The 19,550-nt window shown below is 41.9% G+C and overlaps 1 protein-coding gene across 1 annotated transcript; it reads left to right on the top strand.

The window, feature by feature from the left end:
- Nucleotides 1-10,144: 10,144 nt before the first annotated feature.
- Nucleotides 10,145-18,312, top strand: LOC133153906 (ubiquinol-cytochrome-c reductase complex assembly factor 3). Its single transcript, XM_061278173.1, has 3 exons — nt 10,145-10,299; nt 10,429-10,558; nt 18,039-18,312. The coding sequence occupies exons 1-3, from the start codon at nt 10,286-10,288 to the stop codon at nt 18,168-18,170; spliced, it is 276 nt and encodes a 91-aa protein (XP_061134157.1). The 5' UTR covers nt 10,145-10,285; the 3' UTR covers nt 18,171-18,312.
- The last annotated feature ends 1,238 nt before the right edge of the window (nt 18,313-19,550 follow it).

Genomic DNA, 19,550 nt, shown 5'->3' on the forward strand with positions numbered 1-19,550 from the left:
AACACAATACATAATTCGGAACCAATTACATTCCTGCAAATAAGTGTGAATTTTGCTTTTGCCTTTTTGAAACCAGTTCAGATATGCGTCATCACAGATTTACACGATAAATCAGGTGTGTTCGGACCTCCGCAGTGGAGGCTCTGCCAAACCCCTCAGACCGACTCACCGAACCTCTAGGGTTTGATCGAACCCAGGTTACGAACCACTGATCTAGAGACAACTGCAGCTGCTGTTGCTGTTCCCAGTGCTTCTGGAGCATGAATCAAACCAAGTGACTTATATTTTATTATACATACCGTAATTTTCGGACTATAAATCGCGTTTTTTTTTTCATAGTTTGGGTGGGGGGGGCGACTTATACTCAGGAGCGACTTATATACATATATATGTTTTTTTTCACTTTTTTGGGCATTTTATGGCTGGTGCGATTTATACTCCGGTGCGACTTATAGTCCGAAAATTACGGTATATTTAAGATTAAAGCATACTCGTAGTATAATTCTATCCAAGGCAGGCAAGCTGATTTCGATGAGGCACTGGTGGATTATGTTGTGTAAGATGCACAACCTATTGCAGTAATGGAAAGCAAAGACTTCAAAGCTGTATTGCAAAGGTTTGACCCGACACACACACCTTGCCTTCCCTCCATATTTTTTAAAAGGTATGATAGAGAGAAGATACTATGAAGACAAAAGGAAGGGTATTGCTGAACTGGAAAAATCAGTCAGTCCGAACCTGCATCTGAACCTGCGTGAAGCTGGCCCCCCACCCCAAGCAAAATTTAAGCAAAATAGTCTGTTTCGTTTGTGCTTCGTTTGTGCTGGTTTGTGGAGCAAAACTTTTCATTTGTGCTGCTATGGTTTTTTTAGTTATGAACGATTCTTTTATAGGTCATCCAGAGTTCACCCAGCCCCCCATCTGCTCAAAATGAACCCAAAATGGTACCGTTCGTTTGTGCTTCGTTAGTGCTGTTTACTTCCAAACGACCCAAAATAGTGCCGTTCGTTTGTGTTTCGTTTGTGCTGGTTTGTGCTGCAAAAATGGTACTGATTGTGCTGCTACGGTTTTGCAGATATTACACATTTAATTCATAGCGAAGACGTCACCCAGCCCACGTCACTGTATTTTGTCGCGAATTTCAAGCTCCTGGAATGCTCCTGATGCAGGACGAATACAAGGTAAAAAATATGTTCTTAGCCTTTTTTTCTTTTTCTTTTTATCTTACAGAAAACTTTCACTGCGGGGAATGTCTTTTAGTACGAGGATATTTCTGTCATTATGTTTGTATCGTGCTCATTGATTAATTTCCTTGTTTTCAATAAGCCTATGTGATAATTTTTTTCAATTACATACATCTGAGATGCAAAGGGTTCACCGCAACCTAAATACCTGATGAGTCTATGTCTGCTCCAAAAGATTAATTAATGCAACAATGAATACATGTATGTGAAGTTGATGACAGCCAGAAAAAGAAACTTGAAAACGTGAAAAAATAACTTTCTTTATACAACTCACAGGCATATGCAGTCCTTCTGCAGTTTGCCACATAATGCCCAAGAAAGTCCTTGTTCAAAGGCAATGACTGCTCTCAAACTAAAAGTCTCTTCTTTTAGCTCCAGACTGGAGGGAAATTCAAGCAAGGCAACTTCCTTGCAACTGCTACCAAGGTCAGTGTCAATCTACACAAACTCTCCCAGATTGTAGCTGTGGGTAACATTACCTGAACACAGAGCCTTGCCTGGACTCTTGTCCTGTGTTTTGAATGCAGAGGGACACTGGGAAGGATTTTCAATTGGCCTGAGGCAGAGAGAGTCAGGAAGGCTGAGTCCCTCTTCAGCAGCAGTCTGAAGAGAAGCCATGCCACAGGTCTGCAGGACAGCAACGTTTGGACAAACAAGTGAAACTTGCCTTGTTACTTGTTGGCTTAAACTGCAGTACTGTGAGGAGCATTGTTTTATCAAATAAACACTTGGGATATTCCTCATTGCGCTCTCAATTACAGTGGAGATGTGGCATTGTGCATCAATTTGGAGAGCACCAGAGATCAGGAGGACAGGTTTGAATATTTTCCCCAACAGTTCTGCCCTCTGTGAGTATACCTGTGGGTTCACACTCTGTGTTGTGATGGTTTTCACCAGGTGGAGGAATTGGTTTCCACGTTCATAGTTCAAAACAGTCTTTTCAAATGAAAAACTTTCACAGAAAGAACAGCATAAGCATTGCAAGACAGAATCAAATGCACAACTATTGAGCACAAACACTTTTGATGTGCGAAGTTTAACAGGCTGTTGATGGTTCCCGTTTTTCAACAATGGTACCTTGACTTTTTTCCAGCCCACTTGTGTGTCAATATGCTGCCATTCAGGACAAGGAGAGAGATATGAAGTTATCTTTCTTTTTTTTTGGTGGGACCGCCAAAGCTCTCCAGTTTTCAACTGCACTGTCAGTAGATGCATCTGGCTCCGCTCCAGGATGAGATTTTTCTCCCCTTTTGTTTACTACTTCAGTTCAAGAAGTACTGCAGACATTGTCAGGCTCTCTGACAGTCGTGGCATCACACACATCACTTTTTTGTTTTGCAGAGCAAATCCGCATGTTTCCCTCAATGAAGGAAAGATGACGAGCAACAAACCGGTCCACACGAATGGGTAGGCTTTCATGCTTGAAAAGGCCTTTTTTTATGTTTTTGAACTCTGCTTCAACAGCTGCGGAACTTGCAGTGATGATGGCGCTTTTGAAGAGAGGGACCACTATTGCTGTCCAGAGTGGCAAGTAACTTCCAAGTCTTGTTATTTGGGGAATAATCTCAGGGAGGAAGTGGATGTTGTTTCTATTCCCATCAGCCATGGCAAGTGACCTGCTCTCCTCACATATTTCTGTCACCCACTCTCAGACATTAGTCTGGATGTGCTGATTTAATGCATCACCTGGTTCTTGTCCCTCAACTTCCTCATCTGAAATGGGGACAAATTCCTCTGCGATTTGCGCTCTCAAGTATTTCTTGCACTTTTCTGATGGGATAGGGGCTCCAGAATTGTCATTACCCTCTGTGTCACTCAGTGCCACAATGGTGATAGCACGAAGAAGTTCTTTTGCATGTTGCAAACATTGTGACTTAAGAAGCTGTGCTATTGACCTAACAAGGAAATCCTTAACACGAGGTCTTTTGTTTTTCAGGCAGTCCCATCGGCAGATCATCTTAATACAGTGTGCTACATCTACCCTGACAAAACATGGGGGTAAATGTCCAGGTTGATTCCCACGTGAAATGTTAAAGCACTCATTGATGTAGCTCTTCAGATCAGGATGAGGGGGAAAAGCTTTGACTAGAGCTCCAAGAATCGCCAGAGAAAAGTCACTCACTGCTTCTTTAGGAACAGATGCACCTGCATGGATCCATTCCTTCAGCCACTGTGTGATAGCATTAACATCATGCTTCTCTGACAGCATCTGCATGACTGGGACACTGGAGCTGGTATGCCCTGTCATAACACCCTGATACAGGAAGATATGGCCAGACATCCCATTCGGCCTCATCGGTTTTTTAACTATTGAGCCAGTTGCATCAACACATAATATTGGGTGGGATTTCTTTAAGCTCTTGTACATATCCATTTGTGTTTGACTCCAATAGTGACAGAAAAACTTGTCAAGTCCAATGTCTTTGATGCTGTCACTGTGAGGTGCACTGTATTTAAACATCTGCAATGATAAAATTGGATTTTTGTCACCTAATGCCAAATAATTTTTCTCTTGCTTTGCCTTGCGCAGGGTGGCCAAATTTAGCAGGTGGCTTGGCTCAGGGTCTCTGAAGTCCATCGATTTATTTGCCTGTGATGCTCGCCATACATGTGGTTCCACCCTGCCCTCACAAAGTTCCTTGGCTACTTGCAAATGCAACTGTCCAGATAGAAACCGGTTTGAGCTACCAGTGTGTTAGGGAGTCATCACTGTTCTTAATGAAACAGTTCAATATTATTGGACTGTTAATTTCTGGCTCTCCGCTACAATTAATGTTGAGAAGGCCATGACACTCCTTGCAGTATCCTCTGATTTCGATATAATTATTTGAGACCAATGGATAGACCTTGGCTCTTTTAAAAACAAATGTGCAAGGAATTTTGACTGTTTTCCAGATTTGTTCATTTATGATGTGGGTCCAGGTGCCAGGCTTCCAAATCGGATATTCTTTTTCGGGTTCGACAGTTCTTATCTTTGTATTCAGCCTTTTCCGGAATAAATTCCATCCACCTGTTAAAAGGAATATGAAGTTAAGTTAAAGTCCCAATGATCGTCACGCACACATCTGGGTGTGGTGAAATTTGTCCTCTGCATTTAACCCATCCCCATGTGATTTTAATCCATCCCCTGGGTGAGAGGGGAGCAGTGAGCAGCAGCGGTGCCGCGCTCGGGAATCATTTGGTGATCTAACCCCCCAATTCCAACCCTTAATGCTGAGTGCCAAGCAGGGAGGCAATGGGTCCTATTTTTATAGTCTTTGGTATGACCCGGCCGGGGTTTGAACCCACAACCTTCCAGTCTCAGGGCGGACACTCTACCACTAGGCCACTGAGCTGAAATGACCGTTCAGGGTAAAAGGGGCCTGATTCCGAGCTTGCTTCACTGCTAGTTTCAGGATCAGTTTCATCATGACTGAATCCCAGAGCTGACCAGATATTGCGTCTGTTTTTTTTACAAAGGTGTACAAAGCCTTTGCAGACATCTTTTCCAACTGGTCACTCAGATCTGTCCACACAGTAGCGCTGGGAGTGGCTACGTTACCATTTTCAAGTATGGCCTCTTTTGATGAGCAGAGAACTGCAACAATTAAATCATTGTCTACTGCTGGTTGTTTGGGCATCTAGTTGAAGGACACATATAAATATAATCAGGATTCATTGCTTGAATAATTAAAATTACACATGCGTGATCATTATAATTGCTACGCATGGACGGAAAAATGATGCAAAGGGAAAAATGTTTTGACATCAAAATGTATCAAGCATGCTTTCTTTAGAAATGTAGTTTTCTTGGTCAGTGCAAATTACACACGTATAATAAGACAATGTTAGCCAACTAGCTATTCAGACTACCTAGGGTGTTTTTAATTCTATATTGTAGGAACTCCGTTTTGGGTTTTTTACACATTTTACCGTTTTTTTCCGTGTATAGTGCGCAATATTTTACTAATTTATTGTCCTAAAATCTGGGGTGCGTATTATACATGGGTACAAAGAAAAAAAAAATATTTTTTTTTTTTTTTAATTATTATTTTTTTTTTTTTAAATAAAGTCATGGTACAACAAAACCAACAACAGGACTGACCGACAAAGTCGTGGAACAAAAAGACAGGGTGACATTACCAAAGACAGGAACAGAATGACAGTAACACATGCAATGATCCAACGGTGAGCGAGGGGCAGACAGGACTTAAATACAAAACACGTTACATCGATTGAGGTGACACAGGAAGAGCGGGGTGACACGAACAGAAACTATGGCAACCTAGACACATAGCAAAACTGGGGACGAGACATGACAAATCTCCCCCGAAATAAAACTCACCTTTCTTCTTGTTTGTTGTCAATCGCGCATCGCATTCAGCCATCCTGCCCAACACACTTAGTAAAATTCATAATTGACGACACATCGTTTGATGCGATGGTGCAATCCTCGATGGTGTGTTATTGTCAAATATTGTTTGTTTTTTAATCTCCATCGCGGACCGGACGTCATACGGAGGCCGCCATTACAGATGCGCAGAACGGTTGCGCAAGACACGTCAGCTATATAAAGAGCGAGAGTTCAGTTCTCCACCTATTAGTTTCAATTCACAGTTTAATTAGCAGTTTCAATCAGCAAATAACAAAATGCGTATTACAGGTAATATTTTATTTCACAACACTTTGCCTTGTTCCTTTCGTCTCTGCTGTTCATTTCAAACACGCTCCATACGACCGCAATGCTCTTGTATCAGACGCTCGCTCGATCACCTGCTAGTTTGCCGTCTGTCACAATGTACCCTACACAAATCCGAAACATTTGTTGCGGCTCCGAGTCACGACGAGGGGCAAGTTTTGGTTTCCAAGGGTGTTTTTATTCCTCTTCAACGTCTCTCCCATACAGAGCCGCCGTGTGCACACGGAGCGCGGTGGTGCGTTTAGGGGCAGTCGGAGAAATCAACGCCAACAAAAAAAATGACATCCAGCCTAGTTAAGACCATACCAAAGACTTTAAAAATGGGACCCATTGCCTCCCTGCGTGTGTGACGATCTTTGGGACTTAAAAAAAAAAAAAAAAAAAAAAAATTAAAAAAAAAATTAAAAAAAATTCATAAAAATTGGGTGCGTATTATACATGGGTACAAGCTTTTTTCCAGCATCAGCATGCCATTGTTAGGGGTGCGTACTATACATGGGGGCGCACTATACACGGAAAAAAACGGTACTTACATTGGTCGATGGTCACTTCCCAGAAAAAAACGCTTTCTGTCACTCACTGTTATTAAATCTTCGGAGATAGTTGTGCATTTGTCGCTTGAAAAAGTTGCACGTCTTTGTTTTTCGCCACCCTGTTGCGATATGTCTTACCGGCCTGCAGAGGTCACTTGGCATGGTAATTAGTTGGATAATACATGTGTAAGAATTAAGGAGTTATCATGATGTCAAGTGAAAAAGAATAAAATACATGACAGGGGGTTAATGAAGATGCATGATTTTAATAATGAAAAATTGCAATGGCACAAACAAATGGTTAATTAACAATCCATGGAGCAAGGATTTGACATCGCTAGAAAATAAATTTGTATTAAATAAATGACAAATTGAATGAGTCACTGAACGCCAACAATTTTTTTGCGGCACAATCGGTACCATTTTTGCAGCACAAACCAGCACAAACGAACGGCACTATTTTGGGTCGTTTGGAAGTAAACGGGGGGCGGGGCTACCTGACGTCATCGCTATAAAATAAATGTGTAATATCTCCGAAACGGAAGCAGCACAAACTAAACTTTTTGCTGCACAAACGAAGCACAAACGAACGGTACCATTTTGGGTCCATTTGGAGCGAAATGGGGGGCTGGGTGACGTCATCGCTATAAAATAAATGTGTAATATCTCCGAAACGGAAGCAGCACAAACGAAAATTGTTGCTCCACAAAGCAGCACTAACGAAGCACAAACGAACGGTACCATTTCGGGTCCATTTTGAGCAGATGGGGGGCTGGGTGAACTCTGGATGACCTATAAAAGAACCGTTCATAACTAAAAAACCATCGCAGCACAAACGAAAACTTTTGCTGCACAAACGAAGCACAAACGAATGGTACCATTTTGGGTCCATTTGGAGCGAAGTGGGGGGCTGGGTGACGTCATCGCTATAAAATAAATGTGTAATATCTCCGAAACGGAAGCAGCACAAACGAAAATTGTTGCTGCACAAACCTGCATAAACGAAGCACAAACGAACAGTACCCTTTTGGGTCCATTTGGAGCGAAGTGGGGGGCTGGGTGACGTCATCACTATAAAATAAGTGTGTAATATCTCCGAAACGGAAGCAGCACAAACGAAACTTTTTGCTGCACAAACCAGCACTAACGAAGCACAAACGAACGGTACCATTTTGGTTTCATTTTGAGCAGATGGGGGGCTGGGTGAACTCTGGATGACCTATAAAAGAATCGTTCATAACTAAAAAACCATAGCAGCACAAACGAAAGTTTTTGCTGCACAAACCAGCACAAACGAAGCACAAACAAAACAGACTATTTTGCTTAAATTTTGCGTGGGGTGGGGGGCCAGCTTCACGCAGGTCCGCCGGAGGAGCACTTGCTCGCCTGAGTTTCCGCAGGAAGTACATTTTCTTTGCCAATGATGCGGTGTTGTTGGACCAGGACAGGTCCTCACTGATGTGCACCCTCAGGAATCTGGTGCTGCTCACTCTCTCCACCACAGCACCGTCGATGGTCAGTGGCAGTTGTTGGGTGTGACCCTTCCGGAAGTCAACAACAATCTCCTTGGTCTTGTTGACGTTCACCAGGAGGTTGTTGTCCCTGCACCACGCGGCCAGAAGGTCGACCTCCGACCTGTACTGAGTCTTGTCGCCCCCGGTGATGTGACCCACCAGAGTCGTGTCGTCGGCATATTTCAGCACGCGGTTGCTACTGTAAGTTGCAGTGCAGTCATGCGTCAGCAGGGTGAAGAGCAGCAGACTGAGCACACAGCCTTGGGGACCCCTGTGCTCAGCGTGATGCTGGCGGAGATTATGTCGCCAACACGTACCACTTGAGGAGAGGAAGTCCAGTCGCCAGTTGCAGAGGTAGGTACTGAGGCCCAGCTTGTCGAGTTTGCAGATGAGTCGTTGTGGCACAATGGTGTTGAATGCAGAACTGAAGTCCACAAACAGCAATCTCACATACGAGTCCCTTCTCTCCAGGTGGGTGAGGGCTGAATGGAGGACAGAGCAGATTGCATCCTCAGAGGACCGTTTGGCTCGGTACGCAAACTGGAAGGGGTCTATGGTGCGGGGGAGAATGGATCTGATGTGCTCCATGACAAGCCGCTCAAAGTACTTCATGATGATGGGCGTCAGTGCCACGGGGTGGTAGTCATTGAAGCATGAAGTTAATGAGCTGTGCCTTATGTGTAATGGAAAAGTCACTAAGATCTGTGTGCTGTCAGTGTTCTGATTGAATAACTGTGTGTATAAATTATTAAGAGTATTTACACATTGATTGACATGATAAAATACATAAATTAATAGGAATATGTACACATTGATTGACATAACTAAAATTGGATAAAAGTATAAACAATATTTAAGTTTGTATAAAAATATGCTGTTGCTCTCTCAACAGGTATTCTTTCATTAATAAAATGCTCTACTTTTAAACATATGGCAGCTCTTTTAATATGATCAGGAAGCACCACAGGAGGAACACGGCCAGGAGAACAGGGACAACTTATGGGAATTGTTGGACAGCAGATTTGGTTTGTATAATTATATGATCAATTTTAGAAATCTTCAACCGGTAATTTATTTCAATTTTGTCATGGATTGGATGGAGCAGAGTGACCAAATGCAGCTTGGACCAGGGTTTATTCAGTAAAACAAACTGACGCGGCAAACTGACATGACTTAACAAAACAGCAAAAGGACTAACCGACAGGGATGTGAAACAAAGGACGTGAAGACATTACGACAACAGGAAACAAAAGGACAACAATGATCCGACGGGGCGTCAGGGGCAGACACGACTTGTATACACGACAGGTAACAAGAGGCAGGTGAGAATAATCAAACTAATCATGGGCGCAGAGGAGGGGAGGGGCGAGCACACAGACAGAAACCAAGACAACAGACACATAGTGGAACGGCTGGGGACGAGACGTGACACTTTTGTTTTAGGCGCAATCCAAAGAACACAGCGCAACAACAGATGTCACTGTTGAGATCCAACACTTCTTGTCATAGCCCTACCTCTCCAGAGAAGACAAACACGGGCAGCAGTCTACCCACATTTGCAGACAATGGCAAAACAATATCTATCAATGCTAGCAACACCAGTGTGAGAGGATCTTCTAAACTAAAGAGGTAGTGAGGCAGAAGAGGAGCCGATTAAAGCCAAGCAAGCACTCGAAATTATTCATTTTTTGAATAAAAATTGTTGAACCTTCCCAATGACTACAAACTTGCACAATCACCAATTCATATAGTTTTCATTACAGTTACATAAGCAGAAGCACATTTCTGTCATTTCCCTTCACATTTACTCCATATGCCTATATTCATTATTACATAACTTAAATAACCAAAAATAAAAGCTTCATTGATTATTAAACATGAATCAAATGGGCTATTTAATGCATTAAAATACACTAGTCTGGACTTTTCCCCCTTTATCTTTATTATCATTATTACAGATCAGATGACACTCTTCAAAGTGTCGTAGCAGCGTTTCGAGTTTTGGGCAGTTGTGTTTAAGTGATTCGTTGGTTCATGCGGCATCGAAATTGCTACCACTAGAAATTTCTCGTAATAATAATAATTTCGTCCCTGTTTCCACCGAAATATCACAATCCGATTTCCTCAAAACAGGCAACCACAATATTTGGCCTCACTGTACAGTCTCCAAGCCAATCATATATTGTAGCGTCATAAAAAAGCGCAGGCTTCCGAGCCGATCTGACCACCCGAGTAGATCTGGTTGCCAGGTGTCTTGACACTGATTCCTACACTGGGAAGGACAGTATTTGATGAAGTCGAGTGAGCGTACTGCTGATGCTGCAAATTGGGTAGGAACTGAAACAACGTAACCAGTTGTTTCCGAACGACGTTGATAACAGAGACGCTACGGTCGCGCATTCAAATGTTGGTCAGATTTTCAGTAATTTTGACACCGATCTCAATCTCGGACCCTTTAGCGTTGACTCTACAATGAGTGCCATGCGAACCGTCCTCAGCTTGACCGGCATGGTTGCGTTGTTGGGTGTCGGCTATGGGACGTGGGCCCTTATTGTTCCTGGAGAAGAGAGGCGAACAGAAATAATCAAGGTGACTGCACAGTGTCATAACTGCTGTTATGTGTTTCAAGAAACGTCAGAGTTACATTACACCGTAATAACCTGCTGTCGATCTGGCAACGAACTAAAATGTGTTCAAAATTGATATTTAATGTTGTTGGCAGCTAGCTCCATGAACAGAATCTGTACAAATTAAAGGAGTTATATCATGCTGTTAAAGCGCTCCACCGTTTCGTGGGTGTGTGGGTGCGTTCGTGTGCTCGTTTGTGTGTGCGTGCGTGCGTGTGTGTGTATCAGGATGCTGGTCTTTCAAGGAGGGAAGCTAATTTCGGCCTACATCATAAAATGTGTCAGTTTATTTACCTGCTCCTCGGTATGGACCAAAACTGTGATAGAAGTTAGAAAGAGTCCGAGAAGTCACTCTCCAAACACAAGCAGCTACAAAAAGAACTCACCAGAAATAGAATGTTGATTTGTGGCTAGTCGTTTTTAACAAAGAAATGGCGAAGATTATTTGGAAAGTCTCCAGTTGGTTAAACTCTGAACAGAATGAAAATTAATAAATGCTCCCACGAATGTTTACATCAAAAGATTGCTGATTCGCTCATTTTGCTGTCAATCAAAAAGGGATTCAGCCTGGCCGGACGAGGCTAGTACACTGCCCCGAAGAGACGCTAGTCGTCCGATGCCCAGCATTTATCGTCTCGTTTAGCTGCACTCTGCTTCCCAATTGAACTTGATGGACGCCCAGCGTCTACACTATTTAAAGCACTGTCAAGATGCGGGAATGAGTGAGAGGAAAGCCACGTCGTGACCAGTGATGAGAAGCTGATTCTATACAAAAGTTATTTAGTCAATTACATTTACCGTATTTTTCGGACTATAAGTCGCTCCAGAGTTGCACGAGCCATAAAATGGATAATAAAGAAGAAAAACATATATTAGTCGCACCGGAGTACACTTTAAAAAAACAACAACAACAACAACAACACACAGCTGCTTACTCCGGAAGCACATTAGTTGGGGCTCCAATTATTTCACAGATCTATATAACTATATTGTAGCGTTACCAAAATACCAGGCAAGTCGTGCGTTTGGTAACCGGCTCTTTATTTCACAAAACAGAAGTTCAACGTGCGAGCCAACATGCAGTGTGTGTAGCCTCACTCTAATAAAGCGCCCGGGATCACTCTTTCCGTCTCCTCCCCCTTGCTGCCTTCAAGGCCTCCTAGGCAATCGCAAACTACTGTACTATAACAATATGCAAGTTGCTACACTAAATAAACTATATATCAAATAACTTAAATAATGTTATTGAATCATCCGTGTCACTCCAAATCATTAAATCCATCGAAATTTTTGTCCTCTGTGTTAATCTCTGTCCTCTGTGTTATAAACAACTCCTGATTCTGGAAGTCAGTGAATGGATTCAGACTCATTGTCAGTTGCGGTTCCAATTATTCCACAGGTCTAGTGCGACCTCATGCAGTTTAAAGTGGAAATAACATGTGAAGTGATCAACTATACTAGTAAGTAAGTAAGTAATATGTTAATGATCAAGTAGTAATGTCTTAAAAATTTCACATGTAAGTCGCTCCTGATTATAAGTTGCACCCTCGGCCAAACTATAAAAAAATGTGATTTATAGTCCGGAAAATACGGTACACACAACAGTATATATACAACGTCCGTACGTATGTATGTATGTATGTATGTATGTATGTATGTATGTATGTATGTATGTATGTATGTATGTATGTATGTATGTATGTATGTATGTATGTATGTATGTATGTATGTATGTATGTATGTATGTATGTATGTATGTATGTATGTATGTATGTATGTATGTATCTACAGTGCCTTGCGAAAGTATTCGGCCCCCTTTCAACATTTCGCCACATTTCAGGCTTCAAACATAAAGATATAAAATTTAAATTTTTTGTCAAGAATCAACAAGTCGGACACAATCGTGAAGTGGAACGAAATTTATTGGATAATTGAAACTTTTTTTTAACAAATAAAAAAATGAAAAGTGGGGCGTGCAATATTATTCGGCCCCTTTACTTTCAGTGCAGCAAACTCACTCCAGTTCAATGAGGATCTTTGAATGATCCAATGTTGTCCTAAATGACTGATGATGATAAATAGAATGCTCCTGTGTGTAATCAAGTCTCCGTATAAATGCACCTGCTCTTTGATAGTCTCAGGGTTCTGTTTAAAACCTCTGTGCGCTTTGAAGACAAAGGAACACACCAGGCAGGTCCGAGATACTGTTGTGGAGAAGTTTAAAGCCGGATTTGGATACAAAAAGATTTCCCAAGCTTTAAACATCTCAAGGAGCACTGTGCAAGCAATTATATTGAAATGGAAGGAGTATCAGACCACTGCAAATCTACCAAGACCCGGCCGTCCCTCCAAACTTTCATCTCAAACAAGGAGAAGACTGATCAGAGATGCAGCCAAGAGGCCCATGATCACTCTGGATGAACTGCAGATAACTACAGCTGAGGTGGGAGAGTCTGTCCATAGGACAATAATCTTTATGGAAGAGTGGCAAGAAGAAAGCCATTTCTCAAAGATATCCATAAAAAGTCTTGTTTAAAGTTTGCCACAAGCCACCTGGGAGACACACCAAACATGTGGAAGAAGGTGCTCTGGTCAGATGAAACCAAAATCGAACTTTTCGGCCACAATGCAAAACGATATGTTTGGCGTAAAAGCAACACAGCTCATCACCCTGAACACACCATCCCCACTGTCAAACATGGTAGTGGCAGCATCATGGTTTGGGCCTGCTTTTCTTGAGCAGGGACAGGGAAGATGGCTAAAATTAATGGGAAGATGGATGGAGCCAAATACAGGACCATTCTGGAAGAAAACCTGTTGGAGTCTGCAAAAGACCTGAGACTGGAACGGAGATTTATCTTCCAACGGGACAATGATCCAAAACATAAAGCCAAATCTACAATGGAATGGTTCACAAATAGACATATCCAGGTGTTAGAATGGCCAAGTCAAAGTCTAGACCTGAATCCAATCGAGAATCAGTGGAAAGAGCTGAAGACTGCTGTTCACAAACGCTCTCCATCCAACCTCACTGAGCTCGAGCTGTTTTGCAAGGAGGAATGGGCAAGAATTCCAGTCTCTCGATGTGCAAAACTGATAGAGACATACCCCAAGCGACTTGCGGCTGTAATTGCAGCAAAAGGTGGCGCTACAAAGTATTAGCGCAAGGGGGCCGAATAATATTGCACGCCCCACTTTTCAGTTTTTTATTTGTTAAAAAAGTTTAAATTATCCAATATATTTCGTTCCACTTCACGATTGTGTCCCACTTGTTGTTGATTCTTGACAAAATTTTATATCTTAATGTTTGAAGCCTGAAATGTGGTGAAAGGTTCAAGGGGGCCGAATACTTCCGCAAGGCACTGTATGTACAAACCGGATTCGGTTGAAGTTGGGAAATTGTGTAAAATGTAAATAAATCCAAAATACAACGATTTGAAAATCTTTCTCAACCCCTATTCAATTGAATAAACTACAAAGAGAACATATTTAATATTCAAACTGATAAACGTAATTGTTTTTTGCCAAATAATAATTAACTTTGAATTTCATGGCTGCAACACTTCCAGTAGAAGTTGGGAAAGGTGGCAAAAAGTACAGAGAAAGCTGAGAAAAGCTCATCAAACACCTATTTGGAACATCCCACATGTGATCAGGCTAATTGGGTACCATGATTGGGTATAAAAGGAGGCTCCCCAAACATGCTCAGTCATTCACAAGCAAGGATGGGGCAAGGTTCACCACTTAGTCCACAACTGCGTAAGAAAATAGTTGAACAGTTTCAGAACAACATTTATCAAAGACAAATTGCAAGGAATTTAGGGTTTTATAATATCATCAAAAGGTTCAGAGAATCTGGTGAAATCACTGCCCTTAACCGCCACGCCCAGAAACCAAGACTGAATGACCGTGACCTTCGATCCCTCAGACGGCACAGCCTTAAAAACCGACATGTGTGTAAAGGATATCACCAAATGGGCTCAGGAAAACTTCAGAAAACCACTGTCAGTAAATACAGTTCATCACTACATCAGTAAGTGCGGCTTAAAACTCTCCCATGCAAAGCAAAAGCCGTTTATGAACAACATCCAGAAACGCCGCCGGGTTCTCTGGGCCCGAGCTCATGTAAAATGGACTAATGCACAATGAAAAAGTGTTTTGTGGTCTGATGAGTCCACTTTTCAATTTTTTGGAAACACTGGACGTTGTGTCCTCTGAACCAAAGAGGAAGCCGACCATCCGGACTGTTATCAACCCAAAGTTCAAAAGCCAACATCTGTGATGGTATGGGGATGCATTAGTTCCCATGGCATAGGTTACTTACATTTCTGTGAAGGCAAAAAACGCTGAAAAGTACATACAGATTTTGGAGCAACATATGCTGCCATCCAAGCGACGTCTTTTTCAAGGTGATGTAACAAAGTGGTAAACATGCCCATTCCCAACTTCTACATCACATGTTGCAGCCATGAAATTCTAAGTTAATTATTATTTGAAAAATAAAATAAAGTTTATGAGTTTGAGCATTAGATATGTTGTCTTTGTAGTGTATTCATTTGAATATAGGTTGAAAATGATTTTCAAATCATTGTATTTTGTTTTTATTTACATTTTACACAATTTCCCAACTTCAACCAAATCCGGTTTGTACCTACAGTGTCTCAGAAAATTAGAATATTGTCATAAAGTTCTTTATTTTCTGTAATGCGATTAAAAAAAAGTCATACATTCTGGATTCATTACAAATCAACTGAAATATTGCAAGCCTTTTATTACCGTTTTTTTCCGTGTATAGTGCGCCCCCATGTGTAGTAGCACCCTAAGAATGGCATGCTGATGCTGGAAAAAAGCTTGTACCCATGTATAATACGCACCCAATTTTTATGATTTTTTTTTAATTTTTTTTTTTTTTTTTTTAAGTCCCAATGATCGTCACACACGCAGGGAGGCAATGGGTCCCATTTTTATAGTCTTTGGTATGGTCTTAACTAGGCTGGATGTATTTTTTTTTGTTGGCGTTGATTTCTCCGACTGCCCGTAAACGCACCACCGCGCTCCGTGCGCGCACGGGAAAGAGGCGGCTCTGTATGGGAGAGACGTTGAAGAGGAATAAAAACACCCTTGGAAACCAAAACTTGCCCCTCGTCGTGACTCGGAGCCGCAACAAATGTTTCGGATTTGTGTAGGGTACATTGTGACAGACAGCAAACTAGCAGGTGATCGAGCGAGCGTCTGATACAAGAGCATTGCGGTCGTATGGAGCGTGTTTGAAGTGAACAGCAGAGACGAAAGGAACAAGGCAAAGTGTTGTGAAATAAAATATTACCTGTAATACGCATTTTGTTATTTGCTGATTGAAACTGCTAATTAAACTGTGAATTGAAACTTATAGGAAGAAAACATATCTCGCTCTTAATATAGCTGACGTGTCTTGCGCATACGTTCTGCGCTATGACGTCCGGTCCGCGATGGAGATTAAAAACAAACAATATTTGACAATAACACACCATCAAGGATTGCACCATCGCATCAAACGATGTGTCGTCAATTATGGATTTTTTTGACTAAGTGTGTTGGGCAGGATGGCTGAATGCGATGCACGATTGACAACAAACAAGAAGAAAGGTGAGTTTTATTTCGGGGGAGATTTGTCATGTCTCGTCCCCAGTTTTGCTATGTGTCTAGGTTGCCATAGTTTCTGTTCGCGTCGCCCCTCTCTTCCTGTGTCACCTCAATCGATGTAACGTGTTTTGTATTTAAGTCCTGTCTGCCCCTCGCTCACCGTTGGATCATTGCATGTGTTACTGTCATTCTGTTCCTGTCTTTGGTAATGTCACCCTGTATTTTAATATTGCTGATTATGACTTACAGCTTAAGAAAACTCAAAAATCCTATCTCAAAAATTTTGAATATTTCCTCAGACCAAGTAAAAAAAAAAGATTTAAAACAGCAAAACAAAATCAAACTTTTGAAAACGTCCATTAATGCACTCAGTACTTGGTTGGGAATCGTTTTGCACGGATTACTGCAACCAATGCGTCGTGGCATGGAGGCAATCGGCCTGTGGCATTGCTGAGGTGTTATGGATGCCCAGGATGCTTCAATAGCGGCCTTTAGCTTACTTGCATTGTTGGGTCTGGTGTCTTTCAGCTTCTTCTTCACAATACCTACAAATTCTCGAATGGGGTTCAGGTCAGGGCAATTGGTCAGTACACCATTTACTGGTGATTTTGGCACTGTGGGTAGGTGCCAGATCATGCTGGAAAATGAAATCATCATCCCCATAGAGCTTTTCAGCAGACGGAAGCATGTAGTGCTCTAAAATCTGCATTTACTCTGGACTTGATGAAACACAGTGGTCCAACACCAGCAGCTGAAATGGCTTCCCAAACCATCGCTGACTGTGGGAACTTCACACTGGATTTCAAGCTACTTGGATTTTCATCCTCTCCAACCTTTCTCCAGACTCTCGCGCCTTGACTTCCAAATGAAATACAAAACTTGCTTTCCTCTGAAAAGAAGACTTTGGACCACTCTGTAACGGTCCAGTGCTTCTTTTCCATAGCCCAAGTCAGACTCTACTTCCGTTGTCTTGAGTTCAGAAGAGGCTTGACCATGGGAATACGGCTATCATAGCCCATTTCCCGGACACGTCTGTGAACAGTGGCTTTTGATACCTGGACTCCAGTTTCAGTCCACTGTCTTTGAAGCTCCCCCAAATTCTGGAAGCGAGTCTTCACAAGGCTGCGGACATCTCTCTTGGTTGTGCAGCGTTTCCTGCCACATTTCCCCCTTCCAATAGCCTTTTTGAGGATGTGCTTTGAAACTGCACTCTGTGAACAGCTTGCTCTTTGAGAAATTTCTTTTTGTGTCTTACCCTCCTGTTGGAGGAGGTCAATGATGGTCCTCTGGACAGCAGTCAGATCAGCAGTCTTCCCCATACTTGTCATTTAGTTTACTGAACCATGGTGAGTGTTTTTCAAGGCTCAGGAAACCCCTGCAGGTGTTTCGAGTTAACATCAGACCATTTTTTGAATACCCTACTAGTATACTTTTTCATGATATTCTAATATTTTGAGATAGGATATTTGAGTTTTCTTAACCTGTATGCCATAATCAGCAATATTAAAATAATAAAAGGCTTGCCATATTTTAGTTGATTTGTAATGAATCCAGAATGTATGACATTTTTGTTTTTTTAATTCTATTACAGAAAATAAAAAAGTTTATCACAATATTCAAATTTTCTGAGACAGTCCGGTATGCATATATACTTATACATAGACACACACACTGTGTGTGCTTATACGTATAATAAATAATGATTTTTAGGCAAGTTAATTTTGTTTTTGAACAACTACAGTGCTCTCAGTCAACCAAAATGTTAATATACTTCAAACCTGAATATATATGAATATACGTATGTGTCTATTGAATCCCAGAATCTGCCTGAGTCAAACCCTGTGAGAATGGAAGAGACAAGGAAACGAAATGCTCTACTAATGCAGAAACTCAAGGAGGCTGCTGAAACCAATGAAAATGTCGCAAGAGGAATGGGAGGATCTGCAAAATAGACTACTTGCCCCATTTCTTACCTGTTGTAATGCTGCTGAAATCTACAGCTGCACGGCAATCAGTACAAATGTAAATTGATTGTTCTACCGCTGTTCAGTAGGGAACATTTGTAGGCCTTCATTAAAACTCTTGACAAATGTGTGATATACACTGTGTTCCAAATTACCATGCAAATAGGATTTAAGTTAAATTAACTGATGAACTTTTTGCATGTTGTTTTTCATGTCCAGGGATGAGAATTTTCCGCGGATCCGCGGATTTCCGTGTTTTTTTCCGTCAAAAGTATTTTCGTGAATCGTGTAAATTTGTTGAGAAAATTATTTTTTCCTATATGGGGGGGGAGCGGCCGGCTAGCTGGCCGGGCAACGTTAGCTTCGGCGACTCTCGGGGGCATTCCCCCGCGACAGCGGATATCCCCCCCACCCCTGCTACTTTTACGTGCTTTTTCACATTTACCATTCTCATCCCTGCATGTTCAGATCACTGAACTTGATTATCAGATGGGTTTGATCATTTCTTTCCCATCCACCATCCGTTTCCTGTACTGATAGTTAAAATTGCGGGTAAGATGGAGCCTATCCCAATGGGACATAATTTCAGAAGTTGGGAGGACATAGTTATTGTTCAATATAAAAACTTTTATGAGCAAGTGATTGAAGGAATGGGGTCGAAATAAAAAAAGTTCTGCCTAGCTACAAAAACAGATACCGTTTTTTTCCGTGTATAATGCGCCCCCATGTATAATACGCACCCTAAAAATGGCATGTTGATGCTGGAAAAAAGCCTGTACCCATGTATAGTACGCACACAATTTTTTTATTTATTTTTTTTAAGTCCCAATGATCGTCACACACGCAGGGAGGCAATGGGTCCCATTTTTATAGTCTTTGGTATGGTCTTAACTAGGCTGGATGTAATTTTTTTTGTTGGCGTTGTTTTCTCCGACTGCCCGTAAAGGCACCACCGCGATCAGTGCGGACATGTGAAAAAGGCGTGCGGACGTGAAAAAGGCGGCTCTGTATATGAGAGACGTTGAAGAGGAATAAGAACACCCTTGGAAACCAAAACTTGCCCCTCGTTGTGACTCAGAGCCGCAACAAATGTTTCGGATTTGTGTAGGATACATTGTGACAGCAAACGAGCAGGTGATCGAGCAAGCGTCTGATACGAGAGCATTGCCAAGTCAAGTCAAGTCAAGTTTATTTGTATAGCCCCAAATCACAAGCAGTCTCAAAGGGCTTCACATAGACAGAAATTGACAATTACTCTCAAAGCATCCCCTGATCTTAAGCTCCCAAAAGGGCAAGGAAAAACTTAAAAACCCCTAGCAGGGGAAAATGAGAAACCTTGAGAAGGGACCACAGATGGAAGGATCCCCC

This window comes from Syngnathus typhle, linkage group LG5, assembly GCF_033458585.1.
Source record: "Syngnathus typhle isolate RoL2023-S1 ecotype Sweden linkage group LG5, RoL_Styp_1.0, whole genome shotgun sequence".
Taxonomy (NCBI): domain Eukaryota; kingdom Metazoa; phylum Chordata; class Actinopteri; order Syngnathiformes; family Syngnathidae; genus Syngnathus; species Syngnathus typhle.